This window comes from Perognathus longimembris, chromosome 23 (assembly GCF_023159225.1).
Source record: "Perognathus longimembris pacificus isolate PPM17 chromosome 23, ASM2315922v1, whole genome shotgun sequence".
NCBI lineage: Eukaryota > Metazoa > Chordata > Mammalia > Rodentia > Heteromyidae > Perognathus > Perognathus longimembris.
The window spans coordinates 9,152,846-9,168,313 of NC_063183.1; the positions used below are offsets into that span (position 1 = coordinate 9,152,846).

Consider the following 15,468-nt stretch of genomic DNA (forward strand, 5'->3'; position numbering starts at 1 on the left):
TTGCACTGCATGTCTTAATTGAGTGATTATTTTGCTTGGTTTTGCGCTATAGTGCTGGGTTAAACTCAGGTCAGGTCCTCGGCATGCCGGATTGGTGTTCTGCAACTGAAAGATGCTACCACCCCCAAGTGAGTGGACTGAATATGGGGTGCAAATTCTCTCTCAATAAAGCAAAGAGAGAGAAGCCACTGTAGGATTCTGGCAAAGTGGGAGATGATTTAATTCCTGTGAGACCACTAGGATGTCACGGGCCAAGGTTCTACGTCTCTACTCAGCGCAAACCCAAGAGGGCAGAACGGCTGCCCGCACAGGAAGACCAAATCCAACCAATGCTGACAACATTTCCTGATGCTACAGAACCAAGGTAGGAAAGCCAATCTGGGGGCCCTCCCCACCTCATGGCCCATCAACCCTGGGGACCTACCGGGCTTGGACAGGCAGAAGCGATTCACTCCTTTGGAGAGGTTGTAAATCCCCACGTTCTCAGGTCCATTTCCATCCTGGTAGAACTCCTGAGGGACCAGAGCCAGCACAGTGACTTATGGTGAGATGGGGACACCGCGATGATTAATAATATTTCTGTTCCTAACCATTCATCTGTTTTGTCCATTAATCATCTGAGCCGTTGGGTGCCACAGGAAAATTAAAACCTTCAAAAATGTCCCACAAATATGTGCTCTTGCCAGCCAATTCACTCCTGTTTATGGAGCAAGGCTATTAGATGGGCACCAGGAAGGGCCTCAGGGGCGGGGCCTGGGGAGGCAGGGTCTCAGGGGTGGGGCCTTGGGAGGCAGGGCCTGGGCAAAGTGGGGCCTGTGGCCATCCCAAGGGAGACTTGGGATGACCCTTGGAGGAGGAGCCTGGATGGGGGTGAGACTTAACTTTCAATTTGAGAAATAATAAATTCAGCATCTCAATAAATGAATTAGTGACTTCAGCTAGGAAGCACTAGAGCTCAGAGAAAAATAGAATGGAGCAAGGGAGGGATGGCCCTTGGCAGCTCCCAGGTTTCCTGGTCTGGGGCACCTCTTCTGAGTGGGAAACACTGGGATTACAGCCTGCACCAGGAGAAAAAGCTGCCTGGCTTTGTGGAAAAGATGCCCCCTCCAGCATGGTGGAGGGGAAGAACGTGGGCTGGAACTGGAGAAGGCCAGTGTGGCCGGGGCCCACCAGCAGCAGAGTGTGGAGGTTAGGCAGGGGCCTGGCTGGCCATTGTCACAGAACACAGATCTCCATGTACAGGTGATGGACGTCTATAGGGTTCACAGTAAGGAGTACCTTCCACCTCTTCCCAACTGAACATGAACCCATCTCCTCCTGTGGTAGTTAAGGAGTAGATGAATACTGGAAGCCTGTTGCAATTCCTCTGCTGTCTAACATCAGCAATTGCTTATCTGTCATTTGCCTCAGTTTTCCTACTAGGATCTGACTATGTCAAATACCACTTGTTCAATGTCAAAAAAATCACATAAAACTCACCTGTAGAATAGAAGGAGGAATGGATTCATTATATTCAAGGTACATTATATAAAAACGGAGCTATATAACTTGAGGGTAGGCATGGGAAGAGGGCAAGGATAACATTGTTGGCAATGCTCGGTACTCATAACTTGATTTATGGAATTATAACCTCTTTGTACAACTACCTAACAATAGTTAAACAAAAATCAAACTTATCAGTAGGTCTAGGACTCAGCATGCACCAGGCCCTAGGTTTAATCCCCAGCACTGCAAGTGAGAAAAACAAGAACAAACAAACTCCTGGGCAGAGGACACAGCTGTTCCCTTCCCCAGGATGCGGATGATGGCTGCCATCAGGCCAGGCCAGCCAATAAGAGGACAGCTCTGCCCTCTGCACTTCGTAAGAAACAGCAGTGCTCGCCAGGGAAACGATGAACACTAAGAGATTTACTGAGAACCTGAGAAGCAGAGGTTATGATAAGAGAAAATCGAGGCTCAGAAACAGGAAGTGAACTTGCTCAAAGCACAAGACACCAACACGCTTGTCTACACCCACAGCCTCCAGCCAAGATGCAGCATGGAGCCACTACAAGGCAGGCAAGCGCCTTTCCACTGAAAGACTCCCCGAACAGGTAGGGCACAAAAGGACCCTGATTCCACCACAACCACAACATCCCAATGTCTACCAGCTGAATCTCCTGTCACGGCACGCACGTACCAGCGTGATGGCGTGAGACAGGGAGCACCTCAGCATGTAACCCGTCTGCCGAAACTCCACGGCCGACACGTCGTCCTCCAGAACTTCTACCTCCAGGCTCTTGTTCTTCCAGCACCAGTCCTCGTGCATGATGCTGGCTGCAAAGCAACCAGAGACACATGGGCCCCGAGCAGCAACCACTGCGCACCCCCAGGGGCCCTGGCAGGTACGACCTAACTGTAACAGAGTGTTGTGTGTGCCCGAGCCAGGCACGGTGGCGCACGCCTGGAATCCCAGCACTTGGGAGGCGAGGCAGGAGACTGAAAGTTCAAGGACAGCCTGGACTGCAGCACAAACATAAAATGGTGTGTGTACATATATCCACACAAACATACACAAATTTATACATACAGGCACTGATGCTCAGAACAGATTATGGCTAAAGCAAAACAGACCAACAACCACAAACACCAACAAAGAAATCCAACGAGGCTGCAAAGGTTGGGCTGCAAGAAAGAAATGCAGGGGACCTGGAGACTTGATTGGTTTTGTTTGGCTATAGGGGGTCTCACTGCAATTTCCCAGGCTGGCCTACAACTGCTCAGGGGCTCCTGCCTCGGCCCCAAGTAGCTGGGACTGCAGGTGCCTGACACCAAGCCTGTTTTATTTGCAGCTCTGTAGGGCTCAGCTACTAACCTCCGCCATTGTAGTTTGACACAAAAAATAATGGTGTGGCCACTTTCTACACACACAGGCAGTGAGCCCCTAGGGTTGTAGCTCAAACAGGACAGAACTACAGTGCCCAGAACCACAGGTCTACTTCAGAAGCTATTCATACCAGTGGCTCCCAGCTGCTCTGAGAAGGCAAGGCAAGAGGGCTTTCTGCAGAAAGTCTGTGCTGTGGCCATTTCTCTGAGGGTCAGCAGACTGGGGAGGCCTGAGCAACTAGCCACAATCATGCCTGGATGGATGTATGTCACACCCTCCGCTCTGACATTCAGAAATAAAATGGCATGACTGTGGCACCTTCCCAGAAGCAGACAGGAGGCTTGGGGAAGTTCACAGACACAGGAGGCAGCACCTGCGCTTCTCACCTTTGTATTTCCCTGGCAGAACGTTATCGAATGTGAAAGTCATGGAGTTGACCTTGCCCGAGAGCTGGAGGCTCCGCTTCTCGCCCTGGCGACTCAAGGACTGCAGCGTCACCAGCAGGTCACCACAGGTGTCTGCGGAGAAAAGACAAAAGGGCTGGGTGTAACAGCCCCAGAGTGGCAGGTGGGCAGCGCCCTAGCAAAGCCAAGGTCAGAGGCAAGCGGTGAAGGTGCCGATGGTGAGGGAGGCTCCATCACTCACCAAGCAGCCTGTCAGAGCCAGGAGAAAAGGGGGGAACCCAGAGCCACAGTTATAGGACACCTACTGAGACAGGAGAGACTGGGGTGACATCTAAGAAGCACCACGGGAGCAGAGAAAAAACCAGAGGGGAGGGGAAAGCAGAAGGGAGGGAGCAGAGGGGAGGGAGCAAGGGGGAGGGAGAGCAGAGGGGAGGGAGCAGAGGGGAGGGGGCAGAGGGCTGGCTCTTCCTGACAGTACTCTGCCAGGGCAGTGCGGCCAATGTGAACTTCCAGGTTCGCCGTGACCATGGGCAGCCTCCAGCTGGGTCTGATGACCTCCCCAAACCCCAGCAGATCCCCAGGGCTCTGACCCCATATCGACCCATTTGCAATACAGCGGCAGCACCAGGAGATGGGCGTTATCATGAGTGGGGCTAAGTTAGAGGGGCTGCCTGTCCCCCCCCCGCAGGTGGCCTCACATGAGCCACTCTGCTCCGCCACAACGAATGGACACCTCTGAAACCATGAGTGAAAATCCATCCTTCCCCCATGAGCTGCTTGTCTTGGGAATTTTGTTCACAGCAATGCAAGAGTGACTAATGAACACCGATCCACTCATCCCAGTGTTATTGGTGTCACAGATGAGACTCAAAAGAACAGGGGGCTTAAGGAACTTGGTAAGGTCACATAGCTACAGGGTCAGGACTCGGTTGCAGCACGTGCCCACAGTGCTACACGTCTGGGTGTCAGAGTCCTGTTGAAGCCCCACTGGAAACCCATAGACGGAGAAACTGAGGCTTGCAGCCTCGTAGCTGGTAAGACAAGAACTGGGACTGAAACCTGGGCCTGTGTCTACCCTAAAAGGAAACCTACAGGATCCTTGCAGGCCAAGGCAGAAACACTGCAGAAAATTGTCAGGCACCTGCCCGTGCAATCATTCAGAAAGAACTGTGTAGCCGGGCGCTGGTAGCTCACACCTATCAACCTAACTGCTCAGAAGGCTGAGATCTGAGGATTGAAGTTCAAAGGCAGCCCAAACAGGAAAGTCTGTGAGACTCTTATCTCCAATGAACCACCAGAAAACCGGAAATGGAGCTGTGGCCCAAAGTGGCAGAGCACTAACCCTGAACAAGAATAGCTCAGGGGGCTGGGAATATGGCCTAGTGGCAAGAGTGCTTGCCTCATATACATGAAGCCCTGGGTTCGATTCCCCAGCACCACATATATAGAAAATGGCCAGAAGTGGCGCTGTGGCTCAGGTGGCAGAGTGCTGGCCTTGAGCATAAAGAAGCCAGGGACAGTGCTCAGGCCCTGAGTCCAAGGCCCAGGACTGGCCAAAAAAAAAAAGAATAGCTCAGGGACGGCACCTAGACCTGGAATTCAAGCCTCATAGGACTGACAAAAGGGAGGGAGGGAGGGGAGGGAGGGAGGTGAAGGAAGGGGAGGGGAGGGGGAGGGAGGGGAGGGGAGGGGAGGGGAGGGGAGGGGAAAAGAGAGGAGAGGAAATGAAAGGAGAGGGGAGGGGAGGGGAAGGGAGAAAGAACTGTGTGCAAAATGTAGTCCAAAGCCCTGGGTTTACAACTGGCCACTCCTTTAATAACACCCATGAGTCCCACTTCTGCACACCCTTCTCCCAGGCCACTCACTGTTACCTGTTCTGGCCTCCAGCTGACATCTTACCCAAACAAGAGACTTTCCCAGAAACAGACGCCAGGAACTGCACGAAGGCCACATCCATCACAGGCCTGTCAGTCACCATGAGAGGAAACATCTGGGGTTTCAGCATCAGCCCGGCTCTGGTCTCAGCCTCAGGCACCACCACCTGTGGGAACCCAAGGAGCCAGTCAGTGGCTGCAGGGCAACTCCAGCCCTGGTGACACCAGGACATTCCTCTAGGCACAGAGCTGAGTCCATTTGGAAGGACAAGTGTTCACCTCGCGGCCTAGTTTTATAACCACCACAAAGTTGGGAGTCATCTGGATGGAGGAAACGTGGTTCCATTCAAAATCAACTTTCAGCAGAGGTGTGTGGCCCTGACGGCTCTCACTGGAGCTCTGGCTGGAATATTACCATGCCGGCTTCTTCCCCTGACTTCTTTCGGTCACTCCGAACACAAGCTAGGAACATGTTTCTTCTTTTCCACCTCTTTTACCCCCCTCTACCCCCGCCAGTAAAGATGACAGCTCAGCATCCCACTTCCCGGTTGGTCCTCGGGCCTCCAAAGGCTCAGTGCAGCCTCTTCCCCTCAGTCCCCTCCTCCCTGCTGGGCTGAGGGCACGGGGAACAACCTCTGCTTGTCTGGCCATTTGCTCGCTTGGCCTGGCTACGCTCAGGTCAGCGGCTACCCAGCTGCTCTGCCTGCCTGGAAGGACAAATCCCACAGGGCCAGTCCACCTGGACCCGAGGCAGAGAGAGGAAGGAGATGAGTAGCCTAGAATCCCAGAAGCCAGGTGCCATGCAGGTTTCCTGAGCAGCCATGAAGAGCTTACGTGGCTCTCCTCTTGGACCTCTAGGTACTCGTGGGCAGCTGGGAGCCTGGGATTGGGCGGTGTGATCCCAGTCCACAGGGAAATAGACCCCCCCCCATCATTTTTCAGCCAGATGCCTGTGGGCTCCACCAACATGACACACAAGGATGGGAAGGCTTAAAACATAAGAGCTGGCTGCCAGGTACAGTGGCTCACACCTATGATCCTAGCCACTCAGGAGGCTGAGATCTGAGGATCATGGTTCGAAGCCAGCTAGGAAGTAAAGCCCATGAGATTCTGATCTCCAATTAACTACCCAAAAGGCCAGAAGTGGAGCTGTGGCTCAAGTGGTAGAGCACTAGCCTTGAGTACAAAAGCTATAGGGACAGCATCCAAGCCCTGAGTTCAAACCCCAGGACAGACAATCCATAAATAAGAAAGAGCTGGAAACAAAATGCTCTTCTCTTCTGCCAACTACTTTTCACCAATACTTCAAATCTAACAAATCTCATCACACCTGGACTTTGTAGGCCCCGGGTTTTGCTTTGAAGCAAAATGAGCCCTGAGCATCCGCCTCCACTGTGACCAACGCCTTGTCCTTGTCTTGGGATGACAGCACCACCTTGTATTTACTCATCTGCTTGACAGTGTCAGGGAAGCGTGCAATTGATATGTGGCCGCAGACGCTGAACCTGCAAGAAGACCGCAGGAGAACTCGGTTATGGCTGCAAAGAGGGAGCGGCTCTGAGCAGCCCCTACACGCGCCCTTCTTCTGGCCCACAAGCCTCAGACTGTGTAGACTGAAGGCAGAGACAGGGTCCAGCCCCAAGAGGCTCTGTTTTACAGCACTACCCACAAGAAGCAGAGCAGCCTCCTTCTGCAGGGGCCTGTGGAAGGGCTGGGCGGCTCCAGGAGATGTCTGACAACCCCCCACTGCAGAAGCGATTTTCAGAAAATCTTCCAATATGAAAGATGTGAAACTGGATTATCGGCATGGGATGGGGGGACTGGAACCTGAGCTGGCCCTAAACACTAAGGAGCTATATACACTTCCAAAGAAACACTGCTGCTGGCCAGTGCACAGAGCAAGGCAGGGCCACCAGAGGAGCCCTCCTCTCTGTGATCACAGGTGATCCAGGGATAAAAGCCAGCTCAGAGACTTGCGCACAGAGGATACCTAAGTGAAAAACACACAGCTAAGCCGGGTACATGGATCATGCCTATCATCCAGCTATAGGAAGTAGAAAGAGGATCGAGGTTTGAGGCCAGCTGGGACATAGAGGTGGTGAGGCCCCATGTCAATCAGTAGCTGAAGGGGGAGGTGTGTGCCTCACCCTAGCTATTTGGGAAGCATGAACAGGAAGATCTTAGTCTAGGAGCACCCAGGGAGAAACACAAGACTCTATCCAAATATTAACAAAAAGAAATTTTTTTTAAGCATAAAGAGGGGTTGGAGGCGTGACTCAGTTGGTAGGGGGCTAGCCATTAAGTTCCAGTTCCCGTCTCAGACCTAAAAAGAAAAGCATGAAGGACTGGAGACCTGGGCATGGCTCAAATGATAGAGCACCTGCCTAGCCAGCACAAAGTCCTAAGTTCAACCCTAAGTACCAGAAAACAAACGAACTTGCAAAGCTTAAATTGAACTTCTTTAGTAGCTGAGAACCACAGAAAGCAACTTGTAATTGTAAAGCACCATGAAGAATAAGACTCAAGGGACTGGGAATGTGGCTTGGTAGAGTACTTGCCCAGCATGCATGAAGCCCTGGGTTCGATTCCTCAGCACCACATAAACAGAAAAAGCCGGAAGTGGCACTGTGACTCAAGAGATAAGAGTGCTAGCCTTGAGCAAAAAGAAACTCAGGAACAGTGCCCAGGCCCTGAGTTCAAGCCCCAAGGCACATCTGCTTGCTGGCAGCCACTAATGTGACAGTGCCAGTAGGGACGGTGGATGGTGCCCACAGGGATAGTCACCACTCCCCTCTTGGCCGATGTGGCACATGCCATGTGCTACTCAGGGAGACAAGCAAGGACTCTGTGGTTTTGATCATCACTGGGGCAGGAAGAGCCCAGAGCAGACCAGGTGGGTAGGTCAGGGGTCTGGGCTGCCCAGAAAGATCAAGGTCAGAAAGTGACTGGCTTCCAGGATGGGGGAGGGGAGAAGCTGAGCCAGCGGAAGTGGCTAGAGGCAGGTGACAAGGACAGTAGAGAGACAGCCCTGTGACTGGCTAGGGAGGGGAAGGGCACTTTCTCTCCTGATCCCTTGGCAAACCCTTAAGGATTGTCAACGGGGTGTGACAGGATGGTGGCAGTTTGAAAGTAGACTCTTTCTGGTGGCTGGGTGGAGCCTGGACTGGAAGGAAGCCAGGGGTGAGTGGGGCCCAGACGGTGACCTGCAGCTGTGTGGAGGAGATTATTTCTTATTGGAGCAAATGGGTGGATGGTGGAGATGGGAAATAGGTTTATGTTCGGTGCTCCATGGTGGCATGCTGGCCAAGTGTGTGAACTCATCACCAACAAGGCAGAAAGGTTGGGAGTCACCAAGGGACAGCTTAAATGCAGCCAGTATTTTTATTTATTTATGTATTTATTTAGCCAGTGCTGGGGCTTGAACTCAGGGCCTGGGCACTGTCCCTGAGCTTCTTTTACTCAAGGCTAGCACTTTACCTCTTGAGCCACAGCACCACTTCCAACGTTTTCTGTGTATGTGGTTCTGAGGAATCGAACCCAGGGCTTGGTGCAAGCTACGCAAGTACTCTACCGCTAGGCCAACTTCCCAGCAGCAGCCAGTAATTTTTGAGGGTGACTTGCCTCCAGTTCACTCCAGTTAACTCTTGACCCCTGGGGACCTCCCTGGACCACCCCTCCAGAGCACCACACTTTCAGACTGCTGTTCTTCCAGCTCTCCCGGCTCTAACCTAAGGAACTTAAGGTTCCCACAGCCACCTGTGGCCCAATCAGGACGTTCAGACATCCAGCCTCTATTGGAGAGCGCCACCTAGCGGTCCTACAGACCCTCGTGGTCCTGTCACCTAACTGTCCCCAGCTGGAGCCTTACTACCTCCTAGGCTGAGGGACCCCTAAGTATCTTCCCAGTGTGTCCCTGATGCCCCTGCCAGCTGTGGACAGGCCTTCCCCTGCTAGCCTCTGCCCTGCAGAGCCCATATCCTGCAGGCTATGGTTTGGAATGGTGCAGGTTCATGCCCACCATCCAGGTACTGAGGAGGCTGCAGAAAGGCTAGGACCAGAAAAATACGAGGCTGTATCAAAAGTAACTAAAGCAAAAAGGGCTGGGGTATGGCTCCAATGGTAACCTAGAACGTGCAAGGCTGGGGGTGTTGGGGCAAAAAAATGCCAAATGAATTTCCTAAGAGGTACCAACACCGGATGTGGGGCCCGGAATGTTAGCTCAGTGTCTTTTCCCCCACTGCCCACACGCCATCACCTACCCTGTGGCGATGATGTCGGCCAGCTGTGGGGTGTTGGGGGCGATCTTGATGGTGATGGTTTCAAAGTGCAGATGCTCCTTCTGGGCGTGGATGGTGTATGTCCCCGTCGTTATGTTCTCCAGGCGGAAAGAGCCATCAGCCTTTGTCCTCACTGTGGAACAGGACACGCGTGAAAACCCACCATGCACGCCACCTACACAGGAGCCCATGAGACCCAGGCCCACCACTCATATTTCATTCCCTTCCTCCTTGAGCAGGCCAGGGGCCAGTGAATCTGCCCACCTTTGATCTGGTTGTTCAGAGTGACCACGGCCTCTGGGACGCCTTCTCCTTCCGGTCCGTTCAGGACCCTCCCAGTGACAGAGAATCCCATGACGTGGAACACAGGCTGGACGGTGAAGATGGGGAGAGAGCGGTCAGGGGCCTGGGCCACCAAGGCCTCTTCCTGCCCGGCACATCATGCCCCCACACACACACACACCCATCACCTCTCATCGCCTTCTCCTGGCCGGGGGGCCAGCATCTGTCTTCATTGTCACATTTCCAACACAAGGACAACAGTCAAAGCTGACAAAGCAACCTGCAGACTTTGCCTCCCGCATCCAGGCCACTGCCTCACGCCCAACTCCTGCTCCTCCCCACTCCCATTTCCCAGGATCCCTGCCCCACCCTTCCAGAATCAGCCCGCACTGTGACCCCCGCTGCAAGGTCAAGGGCCTTCACTTGACTTTCTCCCCCAGCAGCCTGCTCACCCTGCCAACCCAGGGGCACCGCTCAGCACATGGTCCTGTACTTCACTGCGTTCCGTGGGAACACACCTCAGCCCGCTCCGGAGGGCCCGGTGCAGCCACCCCTGCCTCTGCTGCCTCAAGTTCACCACCCACCTAGCCCTCTTCAGACCCGCCAGGACCTCAACTATCCAGCCACCCGAACACACCATGTCCTCAAGAAATGACTGCCGAGTGAAAGAGAGTTCTAAAAAGTAAAATGGCTTCCAGTTCATCCAGGTGGCACTGATCCTTCCAAAAACACGTGTATCCATTTGCATCTTCGTGTGTGTGTGTGTGCGTGTGCGCGTGTGTGTGTGTTTTGCTGGAGATGGAACCCAGGGCCTCACACACACTGGGCAGCTGCTCTACCACAGAGCTATCCCCTAATCCATTTACCCACATACTCATTCATACACACACCGTCAGAGGCTGTGTTAGAAGCTTGCTGTGTGCAGAGCCTACAGCCCCTATGAGCAGATGACGCTGTCCTGGTGGACCTGCGGACCTCATTACTTTCTTGCCTGGGCTGGCTTTGAACCACAATCCCCAGACCTCAGCCTCCTGACCCCCTAGGAGGGCGTGAGCCACTAGCAACGCAGCCTGGCCTTTTCTTTGACATGTTTACAACCCCCGAGTCCAGGCAGAGCAGAGAGCGTCTCACCTCAATCCTCAGGCTGTCGTGCTCCACTGTGAAGTCGAGCCTGGAAGGTGCCACGTCAAAGGTGATCCTCTCACCTCTGTAGAAGGGAACCTGGAAGGAATGGCGCAATGGTTACCAGGATAGGCAGTGTTGACCAGTGATCAGCAGTCACAGATGACGAGGGGCTGAGGGGCTCAGGGGCTGGGAAAATGCTGACTGCAGCTAGTAGCTGCGGCTGATTTGAGCTCAGGAAGCAAAGGCAGGCTGGGCCTACCATGTCCAGAACACTTGGGATCACAAGCATTTGGCACTGCAGGAATGTTCAGGTGCTGGAATTTTCCCCTGAGGCATCAGGCTGGTGCTCAAAGCATTTTGGATTCTGGAAGATGTCAGATTTCAGAATCTCAGGGTAGAGCGGTTCATCCATGTCTGCTAAAGTGTTTGTAAGATGGCAAACAAACCCTTTGTTTCTTTGTGACTGGATCTGAAATGTCCCCCAAAGGCCTATGTGTTGAATGCCTGGTCACCAGTCCCAGGTAGAGCCTTGGGGGGAGGGGCTAGTGGGAGGAAGTGAGAAACTGGGGGTGTGGCCTGGAAGGGAATGGTGGGGCCCAGGCTTTGCTCTTGCCTTCTGTGCTTCCTGGCCATTACAAGATCAACAGGTGTCTTACTCCCATCATGATAATCTACCTTGTTACAGTACCAAAGGTCAACTGACCACAGACTAGAACCGTGAGCTAAAATAAATCCTGTCACCATGAAGGAAAGCTAACACAACCCACATGGCTTTGGCTTGTATCAGGTTGTAAGCAACGCAAACAGAAACAGAGCTTCTCACCACAGTGTAGCCCCCACTGGGCAGGGAATAGAAGGAGAAGGAACCATCTTCTCTGGAAACTGCGTAGCAGAGATACACCAGGCTCTCATCTTGGGGCTGGAACCCTGGTACTGGAGACACGTTGCAGCCCAGAACATCCTACACCAGGGGAAAGGAATGTTCACATTACCATACCAGAGGACAGAGCAAGTTCTCCAAGTTTCAGGTCAGTACATGTGTTTCTATATAGCGTGTTCACATACATGAAAAGAAGGAAAATCTTTACGCTCAGGCTGTTTTCTTAGAATGACAAGACTGTCCTTCCTGACAATGGGTCACTACTCTCCAGGGAAAGTGGCTCTGAGAGCAGATTGACTAGCCCAAGACCTAACAGCTAGAAAGACACGTTTATATGCACAGGGGTCCAAACCCTGAGCACTGCCTCACGCCACTACACCAGCTACTTAGAAGCCAGAGATAGACTGCAATTCAAGGCCAATCCAAGCAAAAGCATGACCCTCTGCCTCAAAAATAACTATAACAAACCAGATACTGGTAGATCATACCTATAATCCTAGCTACTCAGAAGGCTGAGATCTGAGGATCATGGTTCAAAGCCAGCAGACTCAGGAAATACCATCAGATTCTTATCACCAATTAACCACCAGAAAACCAGAAGTGGTGCTATGCCTCAAAGTGGTAAAGCGCTAGCCTTGAGCACAAAAGTTCAGAGACAGAGCCCAGGCCCTGAGTTCGAGCCCTATGATCAATAACAAATAAGTAATTATTTTTTTTAAATAACTAAAACAAAAGGGCTGGGGGCATGACTTCCCCTGCTTAGTAATCTCTAGATGCTGAGTTCAAACTTTCAAGAAAAGAAAAGAAAGCTAACCTCCATACCTGCCATTATAGACATCCAACTACAGTGAGTCAACAGAGAACACGGTTAAGGACGTAAATCAACCTTGGCCAGCCCAGGTGCTGTCCCTGTGATTTTTTTTGCTCCACCACTTTGAGCTACAGTGTCACTTCTGGTTAATTGGAGATAAGGAGCCTCATGGATTTTCCTGCCTGGGCCAGCTTTGAATAGTGATCTTCAGCTCTCAGCCTCCTGAGTAGCTAAGATTACAGGCGTGAGCCCCTGGCACTTGGTTCAGCTAGCATTTCCAACATGACACTGAGGCCTGTACTCTCCCATCTCCCCCCTCACTCAATACACACAATTTGGTTTGTTCTTCACTTTCTCATCCTTACCTCTTTGGTCACCGAAGAAGAAAAGAGAAGAAATTTCACCCCTTTCATGGGCTCCCCATCACTCCGGACGGAGCCAGACACATTGTAGCCAGCAACTACGAGGGGCCCAGCAGCATTGGCATTAGAGTTGGTTACCCGCACTGTGGTGCTCGCCTATAAAAGCAAAGCAAAGGGGTTAGCTTCAAAAAACAAAACAACCCCAGCAAAGTGTGTAACAGCACAAGAACACACGTAAGCTTCATAGGAACCAGGAGGAGACATACACACAGAATTACACATGTGGTCCTCCCTCTGCAGGGGACCCACATTCAAACCCACAGATACACAAGCTGGCCCAGTGCGGCAACCTTCTTACCCCCCATATAGCCGAGTCATCTCTATGCTACTTAGAATACCAGATACAATGTGAACACCAAGGAAATAATCATACTGCATCATCTACACAAGGAAAAACAAGTCCACATGTGCAAGTTCTTTTCAAGTGCTTTCAGTGTGCAGTTGGGTGACTGTGAGGCCGGTTGCATCTGTGGGTATAGAAATCACAGCCGGGGGGACCCCAACTCTACAGTGTGGTTGGAATCACTCTTCAGGGTATGTTACTGGTCTTGTTTTTTCGAGATAAAGAGTCTGGCTATGTTGCCTAGGCTGGGCTCAGATTCACAATCCCCCTCCTCAGCCTCTGCCCCCAAAGTGCTGGAAAGACAGGCATGCCACCACAACCACGTTTTCATGTCCAAGGGAGTACCCCCAAGCCCACTTTCTCACCTCTACAGTCATCATAAATGTAGTGTTTGCTAGTCCCAGGCATGTCTTTATAACTTCTCTACACAAGCCATATCTGTAAGCGCCATTGTCATGAATGTGTACAACCCTGTTTCCTTCAGCTTGGTCCTAAAATGTGGTGACCCCGCTACGCGTGGCTCTGGCTCCGCATCTGTTCTGGCTCACATACAGAAGTCCCTCATGCGATGGAACCACAGCCCATCCTTCTCTTAGTGAGACCTGAGTGGGTTCCCCACAGCTTGCTATTAACAGGAACAAACATTCTGTGATGTTTGTCTCTCTGGAGTTTTCTCTTGAAGCCTCAAAGAGAACAACACATCTTACCAGGTGTTCCCAGTGTTGATTTAGCTCAAAAGAGCCACCGCTCTCACAGCATGAAGACAACACTGCTGTGTGCCATGAAAACCAACACCAAGGCCCCTGCTAGCGCTGGACGTCTCGCCTCATAAACATCTGGACTCTTGATCCACACTGGAAAACCACCAATTCTCTTCACATCCATCCTGGAAGACCCACCTCTGTTCCTGACTGGCATGTTATGGGCGTGGCTAAGGGACAGTTCAAACACTCACCTCTTTCAATGCCCAAGTTGGATGAGTCGCAAGGATTTCATAATCGCCAGGAAGAACTTTAAAAAATGCAAACCTAAGAAACACAAAACACGACTTAACTATCTCCACAGGACTCAGTTGAGGATGAAGGCGGGCAGGACAAGAAAGTTAACACTGGAATTCTCACAACTTCCCATTAGGGAGCTCAATGAGCATGAAGGCCTGAGAGCCTGCTGAGTGTGCCCAGGCCTCAAGAGGGGAAGGCCTTTAGTTTCCCTTGAGAAGGGGGTGTGGGCAGGGGAGAGTAGGAGGTGGTTATAAAGAGACCAACCAGATCAGCAGACATTGACACAAGACCCTGAGAATATAGAGACAACAAATGATGACAAGCTATGAATCCTGGTTGGATTTGTTCTCTGAGCAAATTCCATCAGCTGTTGGCCTTGGTAAGGGTTAGTCTCCACTTCATTTCCATAGCAACCCAGTACCACAAGTCCCTGTCCTGGGTTCAGTTAGCACGGATGACAAGGATTCAGAAAGTTCAAATCACTCTTTCTAGCATAGTTTACAACCCAGCTACAGGTTGAGCCATCTTTAATCTGACCATCTGAAATCCAAAATACTCCCAAATCCAAAACATCTGGCGTGCCAATGCACTGCTCTGACTTTATGGATTGATCAATCCATTGATAGATTCACCAATGGACCACTGGGAGATGGTAGAAACTGGGGAAGGTAGAGCCTGATGGCAGGAAGTAGGTCACTGGGGGAGGGTCGTAGGGGAGGGTATATCTTGTCCCCAGCCTCTTCCTCTGTTTCTCTCTGCTTACAGGCTGCCAGGTGAGCAGCTGAGCCCTCCCAAACCCTCCTGCCATCAATCTCTGCCTCACTTCCAGCCCAGAAACAACAGAGCTAAGAGACTGTAAATTGTGTTCACACCAGGTATTTTGTCAGCGGTGAGAAACTAATATACACTATGTATGAAAATACCCCAACCCGAAAAATGTCATAGTCCAAAATAGTTGTGATCCCAAGTATTTTGGGATCTGTACTAGTGTAGGGGGGGAAAAATCATAGTTCCTTCTTCCTCCCACAGATGGAGAGACATCAATAAGTATAATGAGACATTACTGAAAAACAAAAACTAATTTCAACCATAATCATTTTAAATTGGATAACCTACTGACAAACTCATTATAAACTTCTCTTCTGCCATTTCATTAGTTCAGTGTAGTGAAGGAGTTAGTAAT

The 15,468-nt window shown here is 51.5% G+C and overlaps 1 protein-coding gene across 1 annotated transcript in view; it reads right to left on the minus strand.

Moving 5' to 3' along the window:
- LOC125340619 (nodal modulator 1) overlaps positions 1 to 15,468 on the minus strand; it is a 39,751-nt gene that overhangs the window by 16,575 nt on the left and 7,708 nt on the right. Inside the window, exons 6-16 of the mRNA XM_048332346.1 lie at positions 14,240 to 14,312; positions 12,885 to 13,037; positions 11,652 to 11,789; positions 10,835 to 10,924; positions 9,686 to 9,791; positions 9,404 to 9,554; positions 6,475 to 6,649; positions 5,170 to 5,311; positions 3,253 to 3,384; positions 2,180 to 2,316; positions 425 to 512 (exon numbers count right to left, since the gene is read on the minus strand). Coding sequence (XP_048188303.1) covers positions 425 to 512; positions 2,180 to 2,316; positions 3,253 to 3,384; positions 5,170 to 5,311; positions 6,475 to 6,649; positions 9,404 to 9,554; positions 9,686 to 9,791; positions 10,835 to 10,924; positions 11,652 to 11,789; positions 12,885 to 13,037; positions 14,240 to 14,312 — 1,385 coding nt within the window. The remainder of the gene's footprint in view (positions 1 to 424; positions 513 to 2,179; positions 2,317 to 3,252; positions 3,385 to 5,169; positions 5,312 to 6,474; positions 6,650 to 9,403; positions 9,555 to 9,685; positions 9,792 to 10,834; positions 10,925 to 11,651; positions 11,790 to 12,884; positions 13,038 to 14,239; positions 14,313 to 15,468) is intronic.